Source organism: Lipotes vexillifer, unplaced genomic scaffold, assembly GCF_000442215.2.
Source record: "Lipotes vexillifer unplaced genomic scaffold, Lipotes_vexillifer_v1.1 scaffold163, whole genome shotgun sequence".
Lineage (NCBI taxonomy): Eukaryota > Metazoa > Chordata > Mammalia > Artiodactyla > Lipotidae > Lipotes > Lipotes vexillifer.
This window is the reverse complement of record NW_006788722.1, coordinates 2,230,070-2,256,949: the sequence shown is the minus strand read 5'-3', so window position 1 is coordinate 2,256,949 and position 26,880 is coordinate 2,230,070. Positions and strand designations below refer to the sequence as shown.

Sequence of the window (26,880 nt, the reverse complement as noted above, 5' to 3'; positions counted from 1 at the left end):
CGGTTCAGCTTTGGATTTGGCCCCACCTCTATGTGTAGGTCGCCTGAGGGCATCTGTTCTTTGCTCAGACAGGATGGGTTTAAAGCAGCAGCTGATTAGGGGGCTGTGGCTCACTCAGGCCCGGGGGAGGGAGGGGTACAGAATGTGGGGTGAGCCTGCAGTGGCAGAGGCCAGCGTGAATTGCACCAGCCTGCTGTGCACTGTGTGTTCTCCCGGGGAAGTTGTCCGTGGATCACGGGACCCTGGCAGTGGCAGGCTGCACAAGCTCCCGGGAGGGGAGGCATGGATAGTGTCTTGTGCTTGCACACAGCCTTCTTTGTTGCTGCAACAGCAGCCTTAGCATTTCATGGCCATCTATGGTGTCTGCACTGATAGCTGTGGATCGCACCCGTCTCTGGATCTCGTTTAGGTGGTGCTCTGAATCCCCTCTTCTCACGCACCTCGAAACAATGGTCTCCGTCTCTTAGACAGGCCCAGACTTTTTCCCAGTCTCCCACCTGGCTATCTGTGGTGCATTAGCCCCCTTCAGGCTGTGTTCATGCAGCCAACCCCAGTCTTCTCCCTGGGATATGACTTCCGAAGCCCGAGCCTCAGCTCCCAGCCCCACCCGCCCCGGCTGGTGAGCAGACAAGCCTCTCGGGCTGGTGAGTGCTGGTCGGCACCCACCCTCTGTGCGGGAATCTCTCCCCTTTGCCCTCTGCACCCCTGTTGCTCTGCTCTCCTCCGCGGCTCCGAAGCTTTCCCCCTCCGCCCCCCGCAGTCTCCGCCCACGAAGCGGCTTCCTAGTGTGTGGAAACCTTTCCTCCTTCATAGCTTCCTCCCACTGGTGCAGGTTCCGTCCCTCTTCTTTTGTCTCTGTTTTTTCTGTTTTTCTTTTGCCCTACCCAGGTACGTGGGGAGTTTCTTGCCTTTTGGGAGGTCTGAGGTCTTCTGCCAGCGTTCAGTAGGTGTTATTTAAGAGTTGTTCCTCATGTAGATGTATTTCTGATGTATTTGTGGGGAGGAAGGTGATCTCCACGTGTTACTCTTCCTCCATCTTGAAGGTCCCCCTGCAGTGATCACACTCCAGCTACAGAAGCCTTTGTCTTTGTCCTTTGTGTTCCACTCAATTTCTTTTCAGAAAACACTTTCAAACATTGTAGGTCAAGAGCATCTTTTGCAAATATATTTCTTAAATTAAACTCATACTCCTCTTTTGGCCTTCATGATGACCATTGATAAATTTAGATTAAAATCCTATCAAGGTAACTTAAGTGAAATAAGAGAGTCATAGGACAGGTGTCCTATGCTTTCTCAATATCTCGAAATATATATTAATATACACAGTCAAATTACTTTTGCAAAGAAAGTATTTTATTTTTATAGACAGATTATGGGAATTGAGCTAAATGAAGTGTTACTTGAGTCCATTACATTTTTATTAAAGAAGATTCACTTAAATTCTGGGCTCCAAATAAAAATATCAAAAGATGTCTCCTAGGATTTTTAGGTACAAAATAAACACAGCCTTTTCACAAAAGCTACCTCAGAGCTATGAAGAATCTGATTTGTCTGACTTTTTACATACGATTACAGTTATTGAGAGGTTTTGACTGATTCTCTGACATTAGACAAGACTAGAACATTGGAATGGATGTGCTATTTTGTCTCTAATATAATTTCTCAGAGAAGAGAAAATAAATAAATTACAAGACTAAACAATGGACACAAGTTTTGCAGAATTCTGAATGTAGATATGGCTTCAGAAAGAATGGCTTCAGGTTAAGTACACATCTGACTAAGAGCATATGTGATATTTCTATATGATTCTAAGCCAAATGATTCCTTTATCATTTTTATAAATAATTCACTGGTAACTTTTCTTCCAAATTTGAAGTACAGATTCTCCATGCTAGCTAACTAGTTATAATAATGGAAAAAAAACCCAACAAAAACAGTTAACTTGCTAATGTTGGGGGTTAGGGAGTGGAAGCAATAACCAGAAGCATCATTTCCTGTATGAAATATATCATTTTTATCACAGAGTATACAAATGGTAGCAACATTGGCCCAGCATAATAATATTAAATCCATTGTCATCCTAGCTGTCTTGTCTTCAAGAGTAAGCAAATGAATTTTCAACATTTCATCTCAAGCTACTCTTAGGTTATTACATTTGAGGCAAAATAATGTTGCAAATAAAGCATTTAAAATTCTTGAATGTAAATGAGGTAGAAACCTAATGCCTTTTAAAAATAGAGTACATAATAGACAAGAAGACAGGGATACAATTATTTTATTAGTTCAATTAAAATGAATTAAATGGAAAGAGATACAAATAACTAAGAAATTAAGTACAAATCACTAAGAAATTAATTGCATTGTAAAGAATTCAACAAAACAGACTTGAATTTAAGCACAAGTTTTGTAAACTTACAGATTATTATTTGAGTTAAGCATAAAAATTAAAGCTTTTTAGTTCTGCAGATTAAATTTGAAAGTAGGCTGTCTTGCTAGTATTAAAATAAACTTGTTTCTTAAAACTTGCTTTATTGGATTACATCAGAAGCAGAGCTGTGTTCCTTGAGGGAGGATAAATTTCTTCCTGGGCCCATCAGAATGAAGCTTTCACTGTTCTGCCCTTCAGAGGCTGGGGTGGTCGGTTGTTGTGCTTAATGGGGACTTCTTTATCACCTTCGACATTTGATAGAAGACTGCGGAACTGTGCCAGCTTGGAGGGAGGATAAAATATTTAAATAGTCAAAAGCTATTAAAGTTACACAGAACACTTTTCTTCTAGTATAATTGATACACTTTTCTTCTAGTATAATTGATATTTAGAAAATCAGGTTGAAGACTGCAATGGTTTCACAGATGTGAAGGGAGAAGCCAAAAATTCCTTCACATTTCTTTGCACTAGGCATTTGGCTTAAATTATCGATGATTGACTGGATTAGAATACCAGCTTTCTCACTCTTGGGTAAGAGACTTACCTGCTTGGTGCCTCAGTTTCCATATATACTATTTCATTGCATTGTTGTGAAGACTAAATGGGTCAATACATGTAAAGTTCTTAGAATGGTGTTTGGCATATGGTATATGCTCAAGAAGTGTTAGTTACCAATAGGTCACACCGCTTGCCCTAAAGGCTTATTATAAGAATTGACTGACAAAACGTACATAAGTAACCTAATAAAAGTAGTTGCTCAATCATTGGTAGTTACTATTTTCATAATTATAAACAATAATTAATGAGATATTTTGTTGAATATTTACGAGCTTAAGTTTCAAAAAAGAACAAAAACCCATGTCAGCTATCAAAATATGCCACTTGAGAGTCACAGTTCCCCAAAGTCTTAATAGTACTTCTAGTGCCAGTTTTTTTCTTGTTTTTGAAACTCTTAGGAAGATATTTAACAAAGTTGGATTTTTCCTTATTAAGGCAAAAAGAGTAGCAAGAGTTCTGAAACTCATATATTTTTTCTACATAAAGTAAAAAAAGTGTTTATAAATACACTTTTATTTTTGATTATTCAATAGATCTTATGTCACAAATACATCTTTTTCAGTTGGAAGGGAAAATGAACTCTTCAAAATCTAATTGAAATAATAATTTCCCCCAATAATATTATGAATTGAAATGGTGTTCCTGCTTTGCACTTTTAATGCTCATTCATTCACCTTTGATACTCTACCTGTTCTGAGCTGATACTGATGTTTCCCTTAAAGATAATCCAGATTATACTCTCATAAAGAGGAGGATGAGTCAGAGAGCCACGGTAGGTCCAGTAATCCCGGGATGAAGGAAGGAGAACAGAGGGATCAAAATTTGTAAATGGGGCTTTTTTGCCCTGAAAGAAAAAGAAAAGTAATATATTATTATATCATGATATAAACTATTTGCATCATTACATATATGACATATATGTTATATTATTTGGTAGATAGATCTTAGCTAAGAATTTAATCAATTTTTCTACTATATAGTATTTTATGACTCGTATGTTTGTGGATATAAACAATAAAAGTAATAGAAGACTGAAAATATGCTACACTGGAATTTTGACTGAGCAATCTGCCTCCTTCTTCATTTGGTTGAAGATAAGCAAAGTTTCAAAAAGTTTTTATAATCTGTATTCTTTAAAAAGATAGTTAATTTCCAGTATAAAACATTTATTGCTCCTCTAGGAATGATACCAGATACTGTTCCAGTGGTAAAGATATTTATTGACATGTAAATTGGTATGTTTATCTTCATTCTATTTATTCCTATTTTCTTTTCTGATTGGTTATATTGGTGTATAGAAAATGAATTGATATTTATATGCTAATATTTTATGTAGTCAACTTTATTAAACTTGTGTATTAATTCTGTTTTTTACTTGTCTGATTTGTATTTTCCAGGTGGATGTCAATGATCATATCCTCTGCACTTGAGGATAGATTTGTCATTGTTTCCCTAATATTTATCCAAAAATGTACTCTTATTTCTTTCTTTTCTTTATTACATTTATTAGGACAATCATTGTAATGGTCAGTTGTGGTGGTCACAGTTGACACCCTGGTCTTGTTCTTGATTGAAATTGAAAGGCTTCAAATATTTCACTACTAAGTTTGATGTTTGATCCAAGTTGGTATGTGATATTCTTTCTTAAGCTCAATAAGTTTTCAGAGACTTTTCTTTCTTTTTTTTATCTTCAGGAATTGGCATTGAATTTTTATCAAATGCTTTTCAAGCATCTAACAAGTTTGTAATATGGTTTTTCATCTTTAATTTGTTACTGTAATGACTTATATTAGAAGATAGTCTAATATCAAACTATCCTTGCATCCTGGGGATAAAGTCTACTAGTTTGGAAACATTACTCTTTTAATATACTGTTGAATATGATTTGCTGTAATTGATTTTAATATTTCTTTTAGCTATATTCCTAAGAAAGATTAGACTATGATTTCCTTTTTGTGATGTTCTTACTCAGTTTGGGTATTAGGTTTCATTTAATTAAATCAAAATAAAGTTTTCTGTCCCCTCATCTGAGCAGTTTAGTTAACAGTGGCATGATTGTTTCTTAAAAGTTGTGTAACACTTCCCCATAAAGTGGTCTGGGCCTAGAGTTTTCTTTCACTAGATACGTTTTTTACTATTTTTTCAATTTCTTTGTAGAGTCTTAATCTGTTTAGGCTTTCAACACATTTTGAGTCAGTTTCTCTGCATTTTCCTGGAAATTCATCCTTTTAATCTAAATTTTCAAATTTACTGGCATAGTGTTATACAGCTGACCCTTGAACAATGTGGGGGTTAGGAGTACTGAACCCCTGCACAGTCAAAAATCCACATATAACTTTATGATCATCCCTCATAACCACAGTTGTGCATCAGCAGGTTCAATTAAGTGCCAATTTTGTAGTGCTATAGCATGTATTTATCAAAAAAAAAAAATCCATGAATAAGTGGACCTGTGCAGTTCAAACCCATGTTGTTCAAGGGTCAAGTGTACACAGTTTTCTCTTTTAAAACTTTTTACCACATCTTTAATTATGACCCAATTCCTTATTTCTAATAAATTTTTTGTATGTGTACCTTTTTTTCCATCATCAAACTTGCCAAAAGTGTGTTTTTTGGTTGTTTTTATCCAAAGAATCAACTTTTCATTTTATTAATAAAATTTTACCTTGTATATATTCATTTTCTTTCTTATTTTATTAATGTTTTGCTTCATCTTCATTAATTATTTCCTTCTATTTTCTTTTCATATATTATTTTTTATATTCCTGAGTTGAGTGCTTATTTATCTTCAGACTTTCCACTTTATAATATATCCATTTGAAGATTAATCTTTTTAGACTCAACATGAACTAGATTTATTTTATATAAAAAACAATGAAAGAAAATGGCATATCTCTGAAATATGATTTAACTATTTACTATTAAAACAGTAAAGCTAAGGTTAAATATATCATAAAATCCATCTTTTTTTTTTTTTTTAAGCTGACAGGGGGAATCATGGTTATCAGACACTGCATATTAAAGGGATTTTAAAACAATACCCTTAACTTCTGTATTTTTGTATTGATAAAAAATAAAGATATCTTTCCCCATGATGTAAAAAAATTCATATTTTAGTTGGTTATAGTTTTTAAACAAATTTGAACAGCTATGAAACCCATTCTTCTACAGGCTTCATCCTGCCAAAATAGATGACGAATAACTATGAAAAACAAAACTAAAATAAAACAAATATCTGAGTCAGAGACCTTTTCAAAAGCAAGGAACAGCTATGTAGTACCTTGATTTTCAGGTTGGTAGTTTGTACTTCGGCCTTCCTACTCCTCACATCAAATATGCAATTAAATGATTTCTGTAGTTCTGTGGATTCTTGTACTCTGATTTAAACTAACTTAATTAGTCTATTTACCTTAGTTTTAACTGCTTTCAGGGCATCAAGTACTTTCTGCAGGTTTGGGTTGGCCTGGCCCACCTGGAGATTAAAAAAAATAAAGTGAGATAAAAATTTTTATCAAGTCAAATCCTATTTAATTATTTTTTTCAATTAAAAACAGTAACTGAAGAAAAAATATGCAAGTCAAAATATAAGAATTTAACAAAACTGTAATACAAAAACAAACCTCTTAGTTTTTGTTCTATTAATTATAATTAGTACAGTGAATGGCATGTTGTTAGTGTTCAATAAAGATTAACTAGAATCACTATAATTCCAAAAGTTAGTCACCCAAATATACCCACTTTAATAATAACTTCCCTATAGAACTTTTCAGGGACTCTCCTACAGAGGATGTGAACAAATCTTCCATTTTAAATATCAATTGAACTTTCTTTATGGGACAAAAATCCTCTTAATATATTTTTCTTATAAAACATTAAACTGATAAACTCTTGACTCTATGAGGTAGGAAGTTTAGAAGAAAGGGACTTTGGAAGAGCTGAAAAATTAAAAAAAAATTAGCCTCACCTTCAACACCTTCTCATTTCATCTCTACCTGAAATTTATTTCTCTCTTCAAGTGGGAAAAGCCAAGAGAAAACAAACTAACAATACACTGGGGAACTGTTTGTTCACCTGTGATCAGTCATTAGTAGAAGGGGAACTTTCCAAAAAAAAAAAGGACTCAAATATTCTTTTGCCTTATTTCATCCTATTTTGAGGTCTGATTGGTAAGAAATAGTTTTAGCAGAGCTCTGTAACTCTCTATAACTCACCTTCACCAAAACACCAATAATTGCCAAACCATCAGCCTGTGAGGCAGCTTCAGCAAAGCTGGAGTACTTTGCAGAATTCCAGTGAACTATATGAAGCTAAAAATAACAATGTGGTTGAGTAGTTATTTATACCATTGTGAAAGTAAAAAGTAAGTTAGACATTAACTTGTTAATATATAAAGATGTATCTTGGCTTTGATAGATAAAACTTATGTGACCCTTCATCCAGGGCATGGAAAGGGCTATTTTCTCACTCTTAAGAAGAGTTATCTGTGTGCTGAACAGAGTGGGCAAGTGCAAATACTGGAACCAGTAAGTAAAATGTCTTTTCTCACAATATCATAACTATTCAATATTACTCCTTTTTTTAAAAAAATATCTTTGGTATAAGAAGATCAGGAATTCTGGCTAACTAGTTTGGGGACAAAAACTTAATTTTCTCTCACTTGAGGTACTTAGTAACTTTATGAGAAGGGGTTCCTGAAGTATCTGGAGTCTTGGCCAAGGACAGATTCTCTTGAGCATATCCAGACACATCTCAAACCAACATCACCAGCCTAACCTCTCTGTGGAACTCTAGACTTGTATACCCAAGTATGTGTGTATGTCTTCTTGATACTTTCTTGATATCTCCACATGGATGTTTAATATGAATCTCAAACTTAATATGGCCAAACTAGAACTCTTGATTTCCTCCTTTGCAGACCTGTTTCATTTTCCCTTCTTAGGAAAAGGCACCACCTTCCATCTAATTGCTCAACAAAAAAATACAACAGTTGTCATTAATTTCTTACTTTTCTCCACTTATCAACATCCATCTTTCAGCACATCTCATAGATTATACCCCTTCACTTGGTTCACAACTTTGAGTCTTTGCATTAGCTGCTGATTTTCTCTGGGGTGTCATTCCCCATAATCTTTCAATGCAGGATTTTGACTTGAATTAAGGCTGAACTCAAATGCCAGTTCTGAAAAAATCCTTTTCTGACCACCCAATGTAAAGTGATTATCTGGTCACTTGTATCACTCTAAATCAAACCAATTCTCTCCGTGTCATGTATCCCTTCCCTTACCTTCCCTTCCTTTCCCTTTCCTTCCCTTCCCCTCCCTTCCCTTCCCTTCCCTTCTCTTGCCTCCCCTCCCTTGCCCTCTCTTCCCCTGCCCTCCCTGCCCCTCCCCTCTTCACCTCTTCTTTGTCTCTTCTCTCTCTCTTTCTCCCCACCTCTCCCTCTCTCCTGCTCTCCCTTCCATCCTCCATCCCACCATCTGTCATATGTTGAACTTTGTGGCTAAGTGCCTGTCATCTCTACCCTGGATTAATTTTATTTTTCTCAAATTAGATGAGAGAATCACCAGTTTATATTTCTTAAATACAACCAAATATCCTCCCACAAAGATGCTACTAATACTAATTTAGGCTTTCAGCCCATTTGATTTTAGTCCACCTTCAATTTTATGAAGGAGAACTAGGAAAAATACATTTAATGGATTTCTGCAATATTGAAAGTTATTAGCCTGGCTTTACAATGTAACATAAAGTAAATTGTATTTGTATACTATTCCCAAATCCTCTATTAAAATGAAAAATGCATAACCCTGTACCTAACAATCCCTCTTATGAAAATCTGCCCTACATAACTGCTTTCACTAGGGTGTAATAAGATATATGTACAGATGTATTTATTGCAGCATTTTTTTTTTTTTTGGTAAAAGCAAAAAACCCAACAGAACAAAAAGGAAAAGACATTGTAATTGTCCATATGTAGGGCTCAGCTAATAAATTCTAACATATGCATACACTGAAATATTGTACAGACAGTAAAAGTAGAGGTGCAATTAAACCTACAGACTTGAAAAAATGATCATGATAAATTGGTAAGTTAAAAAAAAAGCATGTTGGAAAACTATATATGTTACGAACTCATTTTATAAAAGTAAAATAAAAAAGCCAACCAGTCTATATTGGTACAAATGTATTATATATTCATACATATGAAGAGCAAAAGTTCTTTATTTTCAGTCTTCCATACCCTCTGTTGAGAGTTCGATGCAAATGTTCTTTATTTTTCCATGGATATACAGACAGAATGTCTTGAATTGGATCACAAACTTCCATGTGGGGGCGAATCAAGAGGCAAGAGGGTAGTTGCCTGCAGCCAGGGAACCTCAAACTCTCATCTAGAGTATGCTACTCTGTGATGACTCCTGTGATTAAACTTGCACTCTTAGTAGAGTCTTACTGAAGTGTTCCAGCCTAGCTACACCTATGCTACTGGTGTGTCCAAACTTGAACATTTAAATAAGAAGAGAATGATGGTGTGTTCCATTTGGGGGTCGGAGTTTTAAAAGGAGAGCAGCATTTCCCCTTGAGGCTAGCCTGACATCAAGATAACTTTTCAAGGCATTCTGGAATGAAAGAGTATTCTGGGGCTCATGAGTCTGACTCCAAGTTCACCTGCCTCTTTCACATGAAAAATTTCCCTCTATTGCCAAACACAGTGTGTCTGTATTTGATTTTAATGGAGCCTGGGAGTGCTTTTCAGGGACCAGAATGCTCATTCCTTTGGAGCCATTATAATGGTGTCTTATGTTATAAGGGAGCTGCTTCTGGGAGGACTCTCAGTGTAGTTCTCGCTCACTCGTTAAGCTACCTTACCTCTGCAGAATATTTGACTCCATCCACTAAGTGCTCAGAACCATAGTCATCTTTGACACCCCAGTGAAAATGGAACTGATGGAGCCTATAGTTTTCAGAGAGAGGACCACCTTTCAGCACTAGAAGAAAAAGGAAACTACTGTTAGTGTTAACAATCATAAGCTCCAGCTTATCTTTGCATTTAATATAAACTAACATTAAATTGGATTGAGTAGAAATGAAAACAAACAGTAGCGCCAAAGTTTCCATCTTGTTGGTTTTTTCCCCACATCCACAATGATGGTCTTCATATGTATGGTACACCCTACGATAGTGCATGAATTATATATAATTTTCAGCACATGAACTGTAATTTTACCTTTTTCTGCCTTCAAGAAAGCATATTGGAAAATGAGTGAATTATATGATTACAGGGCTTTCCTTGAATCTGCTTTAATTTGCAAGTTCATTCATTCATTCTTTTAACAAAGACAGTAGTGGGCAGTATGCATCAAGATCTTTAGTAATTTAATTTTAGTAACAAATTACTTAACACATACCTTGTAACTGATCAGGACACAAGAGGGTATCTTGACAGCTTTGTTGAGAATCCCTAGCCAGGGATCAAAAGAATATTCCAGCAGAACAGTAAGGTCACTTTTAAAATTCTAACATTGAATGACCATGTTTCTTTAGAGAGTCTATCCAATCATACGATTAATAAAACACACATAATACCAGACCTAATCCTAACAATGGGCATAGCTGCAAGGTGTCTAAAATTTAGGCTCAGAACCTTGTAGGAAAGTGCTAAAACAAATTTTGCCTTTTGTCAGTAGAGTTGTTTTATGGAATTGTCATTTAATAAATTATTCAGTAAACAGTTTTGAAAATTTTACTATGTGCTAGATTCTGGGATATGAAGATAATTCAGTCACTATGGCCTAGTAAGGAGAGGGGAATATAGACAAGTATACTTATGCACAGAATTGTTCCATGCAAGATGCACACAAGACCATTTTCTTACTGGCACATCACAGTTACGGAGCCATTTTTCTGGTCAAACAAATAAATATATTCTTCACCTCTGTTTTTCTTCCCTACTAGCCTCCTCCACCCTAATCTCGATTAGAAAATATTTGCCTTTTCAGTTTTTATATTCACGATGGTCCATAGACCTTTTTGAAAAGCTACTGTTTATTCAGAGAGTGTGAAGCGAGCAAAAAGACATTGGAAACAAGAAGAAATGGAATAGCGTCCCTGAAAAGGAGAAGGACTGAAAAAAGACAGATCTGGGAGTCCCCAAAATCATCTTCACCACTTGTAAATTTTCTAGATATTCAAGATGCCTCACCAGCCAGATTCCAGCAACGTTACACATGTGCACAAAAGACTGCAGATGGTCGCTTGTGTTTCTTAAAGCCCTATTGTTTTTTTTTTTTTTTCAAAGAAGATGTTGGGGGTAGGAGTTTATTAATTAATTAATTTATTTTGCTGCGTTGGGTCTTCGTTTCTGGGCGAGGGCTTTCTCTAGTTATGGCAAGCTGGGTCCACTCTTCATCACAGTGCGCGGGCCTCTCACTATCACAGCCTCTCTTGTTGCGGGGCACAGGCTCCAGACGCGTAGGCTCAGTAGTTGTGGCTCACGGATCTAGTTGCTCCATGGCTCGTGGGATCTTCCCAGACCAGGGCTCGAACCCGTGTCCCCTGCATTAACAGGCAGACTCTCAACCACTGCGCCACCAGGGAAGCCCAAGCCCTATTGTTTTAATTTCCGCAGTAAAGTCGAAGAAAAATTAGAAGGGTCTTTTGGCTCACCTGATCGATTATCATTGTCCTCAAAGTTTATGTGAAAGGAATGTCCCACGTTGACGATTTCTTTGGCTGTGTCTGGGCTGTAGGAAACACTGATAGGTTTGAGAGAAGCATCATGTTTGGTTTCACTGGTTTTGATATCGATGGGAGATTGGTTATTTCCATTTGCGATGGGGTACAGCTTGCCCCACTGTTCAGGACCTACCAGGACAAACATACACTTACAATCAAAACTGGACCAAATCCAATGTTTTAGGAATATAACTTTGTTTATTAGATTAGGATTTACTGAGGATCTTAAATGATATTCTGTTTAACTTAATGGAAATTCAATGTTTGAGAATGCCCCTTTTCTATGCTATACTATAAAATAGTGTATTTGTCAATACAAATAATATGCTTATAGTCTGTGGGATCAGACATACATATTTTACCGTTATAGCAATAGATTTCTAATATACACATATGGAGAGAGAGACAGAGGGAGAGAGAGGAAGGGAGACAGAATGCATTTTGTAGACAACAATGACCCAAAGGACAACTGCTAAGAATGCATGCAGAGCTATTATAATTCAAAGTTAGGCAAACCAAACCATTAATCTATGACTACATAGGTACTTTAAGTGCTCAATATCTCTTTTATTGGAAAAGGGAAGAGGCTGTTATTTGATCTACATGAACAGAAGAATGCTTACCATTTTTGCCATCATATCCCCAGTCAGGACTTGCCATGATCTTCTACTTAGTTTTCTTTTTCTGAAAACAAAGATAATACCTGAAATAACTAACTGCAACTGAATGTGCAGTAGACAACTGAAACCACAATTTGTGGGGTTTTATAGAACTGTCTCTGCCCTTAATAGGTTACTATTTCATCATCTCTACCTATCAGGAAGTATATGCATGTAAAAAAAAATAGATATTGTAAACGAAGCCCACAAGGGTAAGATCAGTTCCAATTGTTTTATTTTCTTATATTGTAAGAGAGAAATATGGAAATCTTAGCTTTTATAAAACCAAGCTCTGTTTCTCTCATGTTAGTAGAAGATATGGCTGACTATTATCATATATGATTCTTTGAATTTCTAACTGAAAATGACTGTGCACTTGAGATTTCCAATTTTTACCCTTGCTGGACACTTAAGCAATACTAACAACAGTAATTTAGTAAGAAGAATAATTTGCATGTTTACAGGATGATCAGAACAAGAATCATGATGTTAATTTAAAATCAGGTAACAGAATCACTAATTATTTGTAATATATATTATTCATAATGGTACATTTCAAAGACACACATGATGAAAATAAAGTCCATTTTTAAAGGAGTTGGGATTCATAAATGGAGAAGATTTGATTAATATTGAAATTAAATATGGTCCAATATTTATTTTACACATCAAATACAGATTTACTGGAATAGAAGGCTTTCTTCTGTATAGTTCTATACAACTTATAGAGCACTTTCATATTATTTTATTTTACCATCACCACTACACTCATAAATCCTATACAGTGAGAATTATCATCTTGTGCTTGAGAGATGTTGAGGGTCTTCAGCACAACTAGCAAGAAGCCAAGAAGCCAAGACTTCAGCCTCCAAGTCCAGTTGTTTTCTTTACTACACCTCTGCTGAATGCCACACTGGGTGAGCTATGAGGTGGATGATCCCTAATTCTCTTTCTATGCCCACAATTCTCTTAAGTCCAATTTAAGCTTGGACCAAGGTGAGACTTGCCACCTGTTGAGTGATGAGAAGATTTGCAGGACTTTTCAAGGAGGTAAAGAAAACCAATTAGTATGTGTCAGACTGCCTAGGTCCATATTTCCAAGGCTCTAAATGTACTCAGAGGAAACACAATCAGAAAATATAAGCTTCCATAGTAATGACTGATTTCAATGCCTTGGTAGTCATACTTCCTTTCACACTCTGGAATTGTCTGAGTTACCTAGGCTTTCTGAAATAAGTGAATCTGGCACAATTTTTAGTAAGGCTGACCAGAGGCACATTGTTTGTCCCTTTTGGCTAATGATAGCCAACTAGCTCAGATGCAGATGGACTAGGTATGGCTCTTGAACAAAGTTGGAAGAGGCCCAAGTTTCCATTCCACACTTTAGTAGGCAGAAGAAAGTATTACTTAAAAGGGAACTTTTTTTAAAGATACCATTTATTAAAGGTTGAGTATTACTCAAATGCTAGGCTAAACAGTTTATATGCAGTAATTCATTTAATTCTCACAATAACCAAATTAGGCATTAAAATGTGTATTCCACATAAGAGGAAATTGAAGGCAATTCTTCAGGGTTATGCAAAGCTTATAAGTGGCTGCTTATATCTTACAAGCCTAGGGTTTAAACTTAGATCTGTCTAACTCCAAAGCTTGTACTCTTTTTTAACCTTCCACTATCAACAAATGCCCATTGACCTCAACTTGATTCTGTTTTCTGGAGGATTGGATTTGTTAATCTGGTCTGGTCTGGCTTAAGATGACCAGTAGTCAGACTTGACCCTTGGGCTACTCCATTCTAGACCCAGAGTCTCAGGTTGGCCAGAAGCTCATGGAGTGATAGAAACAGGCTACTCTTTGCCAGATGCCTCCTAATTGCTACTTTGTTAAAAGTAACTTTAAATCAAATTACTATATTAATCAACCTATTTGGAAAAAAGGACAACTTCCTTTTCATTACATGATTACGTGATAATTCATCACATGAATATTTTAACATACATATGGGATTGTATTTTATTTAAAGTTCTAGGCACTAAATTACCTTGAACCCTAACCATTATGACCCTTTATTCCATTATGTACCCAGGGTGTGTTTGTGTACATCTACAAGCAGAAAACTATATAGAGAAAGGATGTAAAATTTAATGAGCACCTATGGTTTAAGTCCTAACACTCCTCCCATTTACTTTTATCCCTCTTTTTCTGCTTACAAACTTTGCCTCTTTCAGTTTAATATCTGTACTAAATCCAATATGTATCACTTTGTGTTCTCTTTACTTTCACCTGTAGTCTCCTCACAGTATACTTTTCTAGGCCTGTGATCTTTGGACTGCTTTTGCATACCAAGGAGTTCAGTCTACACAGCCTCTGCTCTTCTAAAGAGTTTATTCCCTAAAACCATCAAGTATATAAACACATATTGAAGAAGGCTTTTTTTCTCCCTGTTAGAATATTCCAAATAAATCCGTATGTACATGGAATTGAATCAGGAGCAAGTAGGCTGATGGAAAAACCTATAGTTTTAAAAAAAGTAATGTAAAACTACATAAATAATTTTGATAGAGAATTGGTTAATTGGTAACTCTTAGAAGTATCAAGTTATATGCCAATTATATGTCAATAATATGGAAAAAAACAATTGTAGTACTTTAAATAGAGATTTTTAAATGTTGAAAGAATGATGTGCAGAATGTTTAATTTTAATAATTACATTGCTTTAATTTGCAAATTTGATGAAAATGTATTAATGGGCTGAGGGTAGAAGGGAAAGAAAGATTTCTTCCTTTACCTTATGAAATGGAATTTTAGAGGCCAAATATTTACTGAAAAAAATATTTAAAGATAAAATGTTAATATTATCTTGCCCTTTAACCACATGCCATAATTTTATCTCTTGACCTTCTTTCACAATACATAAAATTCTTTCAACAAACACACAAGCAAAAAGAATTATGAAAAGTGATAAAAGATTTACTATTATTATTAAGGAGAGCTATTTCACCGTGCACTCATCTAGGGGTACTGGAGAAGGCTAGAAAAGACTTTTGTTCATTGAATAATTACCATCTGTCAGATCCTTTAAAATAATGACTTAATTCAGTTCTCACAGTAGACCTAAGTGTTAGGTTAGTCTCACCCCACTTTTAAAGAGGAATAACTGAGGCTCAGAAAATTCAAGGAGAAGAACCAGGATTTGAAGCCATTTCTGGTTACCTCTAAAACCCATAAGTGCATCCTCTTCTCTATTTTATTACACCAGCATTTTAACAGGCTGTCTATAAAACATTTGCTTTAAAGTTACTTAATAAGACTTCCCTGGCAGTCCAGTGGTTGGGACTCTGCTCTCCCAATGCAGGGGCTGAGGGTTCAAACCCTGGTTGGGGAACTAAGATCCCACATGGGCCTGTGGCCAATAAAATACATACATACATACATACATAAATACACAAATACATAAAGTTACTTAATAGCTTATTACATTTATTTATTGAGTAGCATCAACTAAATTTGTTGAAGATTTTTTAGTGCCCTGAAATGTTTTCAAAAAAGCAGAGACATTTTCTCAGTGTTTTACAAAATTTGAAAACCATGTTTAGCTAATTTTAAATTATATTAAGCATTTCTTATATGAATTCTTTTCCTCCTAATCTCTTAAATGAACATTTTCCTCTGATTCCTACTTCAGTCTTTTAAAACTGAAAGCATGAACTCTTTTGAAGGCAAGTAAATTATGATGAGTTTCAAATTTAAATTTATAATTAAAAAATAATTCTTTGGTATGGAAGGAACTAGGAATGTGAAAGAGTGCTGTGTCTAACTATGGTAGAGATCTGCTAAATGCCACTGAAAAGAAATTCCAAAAGGCAATACAGTTCTATAATCCTTAGCATTCCATAAGGATAGGTGGCTTCGCTGGGACCCATATTTTCCCTAAAATAAGGAAATATACATAGTGAAAATCAAGTGTCATGTTTATTAAATTTGGTATAACTCTCAGTTTGCTCCCTAATTTCCCTGTTTCTCCAGAAATGATATTGTTTAGGGTGACAAGAGAAAGCTTATTTCTAGTGGAGAAGTGCGTCATGGAAAATGGTTATATTACCTTGTACATTTCTGCAGTAAGACAATTGGAAATTCTGCTGAATCAGTTTAAATGGCAGGATGGTTTATCAGGATTTCACAGCTATTATTTCTTCCAAACTGGTCTTTCTCTCCACTTGTAACAAGATGTCTTACCAACTTTATTCTTTCCAGTGGATGTCTTTGTCTCCATCCATACCAAGCTTGTTCCCATTTTAGGACTTTTGCACTTGCTGTCCCCTCTGTCTGGATGCCTCTGTATCCAGATCTTTACACAGGCTCAAATTTCACCTCCTCAGAGACAAGTTTCCTGATGTCTAAATTTAATATACCCCTGCTTCTCAGTCACTCTATTAATTCAGTCTGTCTTCTTTCTTTCATAGCATTTGTTGCATCATGAAATTATTAATTTTTTTGCATGCTGAAATTCATTTGTTTACTTGCTTAATATCTATAACCATCTCTATAATGACACCTGGATAATGATGGACTATTTTATTTTTTAAAATCACTGCATGGAAAACAGTGGTGTTCAATAAATACTTTAGACAGAACAATTAAGTGGTCATTTTAAACTTCAATTATTGTATTTCTATAAAGACTTAGAAGAAAAAACATTCGTCAGGGACTGCACCCACCCAAACCTACTGGTTTGAACTCAGGGGTGTGTGAATGAGTTTTGCTGGAGGTGAACTCATGTTGGTATTTGGAACTAAGGAAAAAGAGCTTTTCCTCTCTCAGTTCTATTAATGGAGGAATGAAGAGACCCGTCTGTGTCTGTCAGTCATTGCTGGGAGAGTGAGAACATTGGTCTTTATAAGTGTCAACTTTTTTGACACTTTGTAAGTAACAAAACTTAACTCTTGAAATGTGGTTTGAACTTTTGACATAGAAATTTCACAGATCCATAACTCATGGATTTTATTACTGTAATAAAAGAAAAACTTTCAACCTTATATTTCCTGCCTTGGAACATTTTATTTTTATTTTTGAAGGCAGTTTTAAAATTCACTAATGAATATTTTTTATTAACCTAGTCAACTCTACATAGGTAACTATTTTAATCCACAGCATAGAGGCATTCAATTTCTTACAATTTCTTGCTTTTGAAAACATTACATTTTAAATATACCTAGTTGATTGTCATACGTATTGAAATTACTGGTTGGAGCGATATATACTGAATACACTGAAAATATAGGCTGTGTACTTTAAAAAAATTTTATTTATTTAAAAAATGTTTTGAATTTTATTTAATTTATTTTTTTTATACAGCAGGTTCTTATGGCTTGTGCACTTTTAAGCTAATTGTTAGGAGTCTCTTCTACTGGATGAATGGGTAACTTGTGCAGATTAATTGTACCATCTTTATATTTATTTTTAAAACAAAATAATATTTGTCTTATCTCCTATAACTGTTTAGGGAATTGATGAGCTCCTCTATAACAGATGACATAATTAAGCAATATTTTTCATCTCAAAAGAAAATAACATGCATAATCCTTAATAAACCTTAAAATACTGCACAAATGTAAATGATTAACTTCAGCCTCAAAAAAAAGTTTGATTTTAACTCTCAGGTAAATACATAATATAAATACATGAAATAAAATAAAATAGTTCGAGTGGTTGCATGTGGCCTGAAATTCAAACAATTGAGTAAAAGACATCTGCTTGCCACAGATTAAACTAAATCCCACATGTAAACATGAAAGGAGATAAATTCTCAAATGTAAATATTAAGGGAGGTGAAGGTCAGTCACATCAGTCACCTTATCTTAAGATGTTTCATGCAAGCTTTGCTGGAGTCCATCTACCTAAAAGTTATCTGAAGATTTAAAAACATTTTCTATTGACTCCCCCAAATAATTCTGTTAGCTCTCAAACCCTTTTGTCAAAGACTAGATTTCTAAAACACATTTTCAACTGAATATGTCCTCTCTTAATCCAGTGTTTCTTAATGTATAATCTGTAGATCACCTGCCTCAGATTCACATATATGTGAATTAAAATGCACATGCATGTCTCATCCACTCCCTTACTTTTGTGAGATGACCTGATGCAATTTAGATTGCTAACGTATATCAAGCTCTGCTGGTAGGTATTGGTAGCATTTTTAGACATATCTGGGGCTATAGGAATCTGCTTTCACAATCTAATTACTAAAGATATGTTTCAATGAAAGCAAGTCTCTGATCAGACCCCCTCCATTGTACATTCATTAGTAGCAAATTGGCACAAAATAGTCATGTGACTTGTCTGCAGTTTCAGGAGGGCTTGCTGCAAGTGAGGCTCACCATCCAGCACCTTGAATGAAGGACTCACTTCAAACACGCTTTGATGATATCAGGACTGGTGATCTTTGTTGTTCGTTCAGGCAGCTGGGTCCACTGGGACCCAATGGGGCCTAGACTTACATACTATATCAATGGCATTCAAGTGTTGTACTTGTCCACTCATATATCTTGTTCATGTTCTAGCAGATTTTCTCTAGTCACTTATTACTCTTGATACCACTAATTTCATGAGCACAAAATTACTTCTAACATCCTTTATAGTATATAACTAACCTTTCAGTGTTGAGTTAGCTGTAGATATGATAAGCAGTCACTTCTGAAGATCCTAGGTCCTGATTAGGATGCTATTATGCATTCCTGTTAAGCATTAGATTATATTAACAAAGATATTATTAATACTGAAGTAACACCTACTGAATCCAAATCTCTTCACAGGAGGCCTGAGAATCTGTTTTAACGAACATTCCAAGGTGACATTTTAAAACACATTTGGACAGTTTTACAAACACTCTTTTAAGTGGAATGTCATTTTCCTCACATGCCTTCCTCTTTTAGGAAGAATACCAAATATTAGCAGCCACTTGAAAAAATATTTACTGTTTTACTAGTTTTTATCCTCACAAGATTTTAAAAATCCTTTAATGCTTTTACTAGTACCTGACTCCAGAGGAGAAAACCTTTCTTTCATTCTTTTTTTTTTTGTGTGTGATGCTTTTTTATCTGTTGGGTCAATGTGCTAACAACAGGGTGGTGACGTTCTCTGCAGGGGTTTTTGAATCAAATGCTCAAGTCGGATACGTGGTTAAGTGAAGATAAGCATAATAACCAAATGCCTTTTAGTAGTGGAAATATCCATGCCTGCATGCAAGAGGTTGCCATTTTAGTTCTCTCTTAACTGATTCCTGTCCTAGTAGGGCTACCAAAGAAAAGCAGCAAGACCAGTAATTGAAATATAGGTTTGCAGAATGACTCAGAGTGTACAGAAGAAGTACATTACAGAGAACCACTTTACTGATCTTAAAAGAGTGATTCACTTTGTTATAAAGTAGAAACTAACACACCATTGTAAAGCAATTCCAATAAAGATGTTAAAAAAAAAAAAAGAGTGAACACAGACACCTAATGTGGATGAAGCCATAGCTACAATGCTCCTTTGGTCTCTAAAGACTTTATTTAGAGTCACAGCTATTTTCAGGTGTTAGCATTAACTAAAATTTTTCTGTCTAACCTAATTTCTCTGAGTCATTCTACTTCTTTATTGTGAAGCGGGTTAATGATTGTACTCACCTTGAAGGTTTTGCTTTTTTATGAGGATTAGAGATAAAGGCACATAGCAGATGCACAATAAAAGGTAGCTATTATATTTTCACTGAGTGTACTACTAATAATGGAAAACTGCATGGGTTGTGGTTAAATTGGATGTGAGAGTTAAATGGCCCTGAGAGTTGAGGACACAGGTCTGTGTCAGAACTTCCAAGACTTTGACTGATGAAGTATATTAGCTAATCAGCCTTAAAACCATGGGACATAATCTTCCCTAGGGTTTTTTTGTTTTTTTCTAAGAAATGGGTAAGAAATAAATGAAATGATTATAGATGCTTTTCAAGAAAGAAACTCTTTCTTCTAGAACAGGCCCATAGAAAGGGGCTTTTACTCTCTGTAATTTTACTCACATGATCTTACTTATAACTTTTAAGAAGATTGTGAGCTGAGTAGAACAAATGTTAGTATCCCTCTTTCAAAATGAAGGAGGATTTCACAGATGAGAAAGTTAAGCTACTTACCCAAAGTCAGATTTAAGTGTTAGAACAGTGTCTTCAAGATCTGTATCAAGCATCCTTTCCAGTGATGAATTATAAAATCAAACTAAAAATAGTGTTTCATCACTTTGTACTTCATTATTAAAAAAGAGTTCAATGATATGGTTAGTTATTACCTCCCAAACAGTCTTTGTATTTTCCTTAAAATAGACTTCTTAATGTCAACATAGACAGGGCTTGGTGTTTTGTCCATGGGAGGGGTCAGGGTGCTATATGAGCCATCATCTTTCCTGAATGATGGCTGCTGTGGGTTTTTGCATCTCCACAGCCAGGCTGTCCAGGCCCACAGAGCTATCACACATCCTTCTTGATGTTCTTTTGGTGTCTACCCTTCTAACATTTCTGTAGAGAAACCAAGCTACACATGATTTCAACTCCCTGGTTGCAGTGTAACTCATGAACATATATCTCCACATTTCCACAAAAATCTACTTTATTTCTTCTAGCCCTAGGGTGAAGGATCAGAGCACAGCATGGAACATAATAGATCCTCCTCCCTTATATTTCTAGGGCTGGAGGAAGAAAAAGTAAATTTATATAAGATTCTCCCTACAACAAGATTTCAAAAACAATCGTTCTTTTAGCTAAAGGCTAAATAGCAAGATTTTAATGAAAGTCCTTCCAGATCCTGTCTCCTGTAAAGAGATTACTTGTGTAATTTAGTGGCTAAAGGCCATATGTCTTATTCTGACTTTTCTCTGCTTTTCTTTAAATTTTTTAAAAAGTTGCTTTAGGGGGGTTCCCTGGTGGCGCAGTGGTTGAGAGTCCGCCTGCCAATGCAGGGGACACAGGTTCGTGCCCTGGTCCGGGAAGATCCCACATGCCGCAGAGCAGCTGGTCCCGTGAGCCATGGCCACTGAGCCTGCGCGTCCGGAGTCTGTGCTCTGCAATGGGAGAGGCCGCAACAGTGAGAGGCCCGTGTACCGCAAAAAAAAAAAAATAAAAAAATAAAAAAAATTGCTCTAGGCAAATGAGAGCTACCTAAATATATAACTTATACTAAGCTGATCTCAAAGATAGACTTGGCTGCAAGTAAGTGAAGAATATTAAGAACTCTTGAAGATCTCTGATAAAATATAACTCTTCCTTTAGCACTGACTCACATAGTGAGAGTGCACAGGGTCTTTTCCTGTAGTTTCTTAGGGCTTCTTTCTGGAATCAGAAAACTTTGGAGAGGCTACTTGAGCAACAGTTCTCAACTGTGACTTGAAAGGCCTTGGGTTTCCAAACTTCAGGGTTGAGAGTGAAAAGGTGTTGATTGCATTCCCTTACACCTCACTTATCCGGCCTGTGGTGGAGTTCCTTAATATGCAATAGTTAGGTAGCTCAGTAACAATCCTAAGTCCTTTAAGACTGTCCCAGACTGTGCCTTTAACTACTTGATAAAGTTCCACACAACATTTGTGCAACTGCCTGAGGATTACAAAATGAAGCAATGACATGTAGGTTAGTGCCTTAGTTTTCCATCATCACCCAGGAGGCAGCCGGAACCAGTCCTGTGAGAAAGAACTCCAGGGAAAACACTTCCCCAGGTTCATGTCAGTAATGCTTTTAAAGTGGAGACCCACAGAGTCCAAAGGACTCCTTAAGGGCCTTAGTGGCTATGAACAAAGCTCCAGTTAGAATGAAGCGTATGAGCATAAACTCTCTAGAACAAATAGGGCTGATTTTATGCAGTGATTTGATCTGGGGAAGATGAATTCCTGGCAATGTTATCAGTTCCTCCTGTTGGTAATTTCTGGGGGTGCTAGCTAGCTGGGTTTACATTTGACGTTATTACAATGTAGTCTTTTGTTGCTCCTGTTGCAGGCTCCAAGAGTTCTCAGAGATCTCCCTCAGAGTTGGACAGGATTCAACTGTGCGGTTGCTTGCAGCTGACACCAGCTGTTGCTACACTTTTCAGTCCTAATTTTGTTTTTTGGTTAAGATTGTGCTTCTAGTCCTCCCCCAACTTCTGATACTACAAATATAGTGCCAAGTTGTTTGCTGGTGAGCATGATATTAGTAAAGGCCAGTGGCTCCTTTCAAAGGAGCATCAACTATTAACATAAAATCACTCCTGGAAATAAGGCTGACTGTGCCATTTATTTTGGTTACTACATTTTAAAAAGAATCTTTCTGAGTTTAAAATAAGAGGTGGCAAATAAAACTTTGCTTAATGATTCAAGTCATTAAAACATAAAGTTGGAGTGGTGAGGAAGAAAGGAAATCATCATTTAGCAGCCGTTAAATATCATAAAGCTTGAAGAAAAGACAGGGTGACTTTTATTAGATCAAATATTAGCAGCAATGTTCTGGCATGATGAACGTGCCTTCTGTATGAGATGAGTATGACATCCACTCAAAAAAACAGCCCAGTGGGGAGAGAAATGCCAACCATAATAGATGTGACCTTTCAGTGCCTTGGCCATTGGCATTGTGCGAGGGTAATCCTAGATCACCCATTTTTCCATTTGGATGTAGCTGAGACTGACGGGGCAGGTGTCCTGCCTAAACCAACTGATTTACGATCTGCTTTCAGTCTTCTTCCTACTTGCCTCTTCCAAAGTGAGCTTGAAAATCCAATTCTTTCCACTACCTCTTCAGAGGACCTAGAGGTAAGGTAGTGATATATTATTTTTGTTACTGGTAAGGCTGCTTGAGCCAATGCGATGATTGATGATAAACGCATGCACCTGAAAAAATATTTAAATCTATTAAATTTAGTAGGATTGAAATGCAGCTACTCACTGAAGACTTGAATTGCAGTGTCTAGAGAAAGCTACATTGAGCACAACTTAATCCCCTCATCATAATATGAGCAAAGCATAAGACAAATGGTACCACGGCAGTTGGGCACCACAACTTATGGTTGTCGAAATGAGCTATGGATTGACTTCGTGACTCACAATTACTCACACACATCCATTAAGGTCACCAGCCTGCCTCCTTAATCATCAGGGCTGCCCCCAGATCATTCAACCCAACTCCAGACGATGGGCAGTGAAAGTTTGTTGGGACTTTGGTGATCCATCACTTCTTAGGGTAAAAAATTGGGCTGGACAGCACTGAATGTGGGAGGGGAGAGAATCACATTCACTACATGTTACAAGTAACACTTACAGATTCCTGCCTCTCTCTGATTTGTCCTCAGGAGGAAAAGTGCTTAAAACCAGTCCAGAGGGGATGTCATAGTTCCATTCTGGAGTAAACATGTGTGAACCTGTCTTTTCTCGAAGTTTAACTCTGTTTTTAGTGCCTGGCTTGAATGTCAAACCTACACTTGTACACCGAGGTTCAGTTCTATTCAATGCCATCCAGAGAAGCTTTGCTCTCTGGACCTCCCACCTGGACTCTGACCTTGCCTTTGTCTGGGGATGGCCATCACAGATGGACTGCTGCCTGCCTCAGGACCCATGTGCCTTCTCTGCCCATCCCCTGCCTGCCAGCTTAGCCCAGCTTTTCATTCCAGAATCCTCTTATTCTATCCTGTTCTGTGACCATTAGTTGAATTCAGGCTCAGATAACCACTTAGAACAGAGGCTGAGAGTACTTGCCAGAGAAGAATACTGTCCAGGGACCTAAGTGACCGAGGGATAGTGCAGCCAGGCCTAAGCCAAAAACAAAGGCCAGTGTGTGCTCTTCAGTGGTCAAAAATGTGTGGAAAAACATCTGGCCTAAATGGGAAAAAGGTGAAAGCAAGAAGAACATGAGCCATTTATTATGTGCCACACTAATGACTAATGCCAGGCTGTGCACATGTACCTCAGCTGACTTGGGTAGCATTTGTGTCTTGAGTCTCTCACACATTGTGAAAAATCATTCATGGATATATTTATTTATGACTTTAATTTTTTGAATGGATAATAAGTTCATTTTGTTCTAAACTTATGAAAGGGTACAAAATAAAAAGAAAAATCTCCCTCCCATCATCCCAGAGAGAAACAAAGCTATCAGTTTTGCTCATACTCTTCTAGTTGATGCATATACATAAAAATAACTGCATATATTTTCTCTTTCAAAAAATATGGATAGTATTCTTGGTATACATTTTTGGCCCTCACCTTTCCCCCTTAACATGTTATTTAATTTTAAAATTAAATGTTTTTTTGCTTGAACAAATAACCCCAAACTTCTCTTGGGATCAAGTACAGATAATACCTTGGAATTACTGAATGAAGTTACTTTAAAGAAAGCAAGAAGATAAGGCACATTAGAAAATTTCCTAAATTCCTCTTTGTGCATGAGAGGAAAATAATATAAAATTACTTCAACTTTGAAACAGCTTTGTGGACTATAGAGTCATTCACAAATATAACAGATTACCAGTTGCTCATCTGAAACACTTGGGACCACATGTGCTTCAGACTGTAGAATGTTTCAGATCTTATAAGAGCATTACAATGCAAATATTATATAAGTAATGCCCTTAGTGGTGCCTGGTGGAGCACCCTGTAATTTAACACATTACTATTTTTATAGAAAAATGTATAAGCAGTCATAATAAGTGGAATAAATAAGGACTATAATTAGCTTCATATCAGTTCAGGTCAAGTTTTGTTCACAAATGAGTTCAGGTCAAGTCGGGTCAGATTTTTGCAGAAAATCTTGGTTTTCAGAAAGTTTGGGATTTCAGGGTTGGAAGCAAGTCATAGTGGACCTGTATTTCCCTTTCCTATGTTGAGTGGGTCAACACAACGGCAATGTGGGTGGTAGGAAAACAGTCAGATCTAGACTCAAGGGTCTAAATACTCTACCATTTAATTCTTAGGTGACACTGTAGAAATTTCTTGACCTCTGTAAGTCTCTGTTACCTCATCTGAAAAATGAGGAAAAGAATTCCTACCTTGCAGGACTGTAGTGAGGGCTAAATTATGTTTCAAGTATCTGGTACCTGGTAAGCAAACTAGGATGATTGACAGCTGTTATCATTATTTATGGAGGTGAAGTCTAATGAAATAGAATTTAAATCTTTTATTTTTCATGAAGAATTTGAAAGTAGCAGGAGAGAAATGTAGGAATTTAGTATAAGAATCCCAGGAGAGTTCTTTAAGGAATAAGGATCAATACCCCAAAGCTTCCTTTCTGGAATTTAAATTTATGGAAACCTGTTAGGGTAGACAGGGCAGTGCTGACCTAAGCTCAGAGTCCTGGAAGTTCCAAAGTGTTTCTGAAAATGAAATCCCCAGAAAATGGATAGTCCTAAACCAACCTGGAATGAGAAGGACAATAGTAGTCTGGACCCATCAGAAATCGGACATATGAAGATGTCCTACTCCAGGCATTTGTGGTCACACTTTCAGACTGGGACTTACTATGTTAATTCATTTATTCATTCATTTAGCAATTATTTTTGAATGCTGAATAATCATTGTTGTATGAAAATATTCAAGAAATGTTGGGACATGACCTTATTTTATATGGGTATTATAGCTTATTGGGGACTTATAATAAATAAGTAAACAACAAGCAAATTACTGAAAATCGTAAATTCTTTGCGTAAACTGGGTAGGGAGTAGTGAGGGCAAGAATAGGATACTTTATATTAGGCAGACAGAGAAAGCCTATTGAAAATAGTGATCTTCAAGCTGAGATGAGAAGGCACCAGCTATGTAAAGAGGAAGTCGGGAGGTGGCCAGGGAGGGTAGTGGTGGAGATACAGGAGCTGTTTCTTCTGCTTGGAATACTCCTTGCCTGTAACACCCTGTCACTGGCTCCTTCTCATCATTCGGATTTCAGATTCAGTGCCATCTGCTCAGATCTTCCTGACCTTTCTAAACTTAACTTCTCCACTTTTGCCAGTCACTTTCTACCCATTACCCTGATTTATTTCTTCAGAGCTCTTATCACCATCTAAAATTATCTTGTTTGTCGTTGCACTTGCTTACTGTGTGTTTCCCCTCTTTGGAAGGAAAACCTCATAAGAGCCCTGAGCACTTTGTCTAGTACCTGTGGGTATCTAAATATTTGTTGAATGCCTAAAAAAAGAAACTATGGAAAGACCCTAAAGTAGAAAAGAACTTGGTGTATTCTAGGAAATGAAATCAGGCCTTTGGGTCTTGTCACATTAATGGCCCCCAATGAATCTTGCCTCCTGGCATCCATGCCCTTATGAAGCTCTCTCCCACATTGACTTTGGGCTTGGCCACATGACTTCTTTGGCCAATGGGACATCCACGAACAATATAAGTTTGATAAGTTCTTATTTGGAACGCAGATGAGCCATGAGAGAGAGCCCTGTCTGGTCTTGCCTCCTTCAAATGGAAATACCACTTGGAGAGCAAAGCCTCGTCATCCCAGATTCCCAATTAAACTTTGCTTCCTGC

The 26,880-nt window shown here is 36.4% G+C and overlaps 1 protein-coding gene across 1 annotated transcript; it reads right to left on the bottom strand.

The window, feature by feature from the left end:
- Positions 1–2,491: 2,491 nt before the first annotated feature.
- CA1 (carbonic anhydrase 1) lies at positions 2,492–12,436 on the bottom strand. The gene is made up of 7 exons (XM_007461729.1): positions 12,343–12,436; positions 11,651–11,848; positions 9,854–9,972; positions 7,198–7,293; positions 6,396–6,458; positions 3,675–3,830; positions 2,492–2,710 (listed from the first exon to the last, which is right to left on the bottom strand). The coding sequence occupies exons 1-7, from the start codon at positions 12,377–12,379 to the stop codon at positions 2,594–2,596; spliced, it is 786 nt and encodes a 261-aa protein (XP_007461791.1). The 5' UTR covers positions 12,380–12,436; the 3' UTR covers positions 2,492–2,593.
- Positions 12,437–26,880: the final 14,444 nt, after the last annotated feature.

Excerpts from the sequence above, each read along its gene's own strand:
- CA1 (XM_007461729.1), bottom strand. The coding sequence starts at position 12,379 with ATGGCAAGTCCTGACTGGGGATATGATGGCAAAAATG. Across the intron at positions 7,294-9,853 it reads GAGTCAAATATTCTGCAGAG|CTTCATATAGTTCACTGGAA; the intron begins GTAAGGTAGCTT and ends TGTTATTTTTAG. Across the intron at positions 2,711-3,674 it reads TCAGTATCAGCTCAGAACAG|CTGGCACAGTTCCGCAGTCT; the intron begins GTAGAGTATCAA and ends CCTCCCTCCAAG.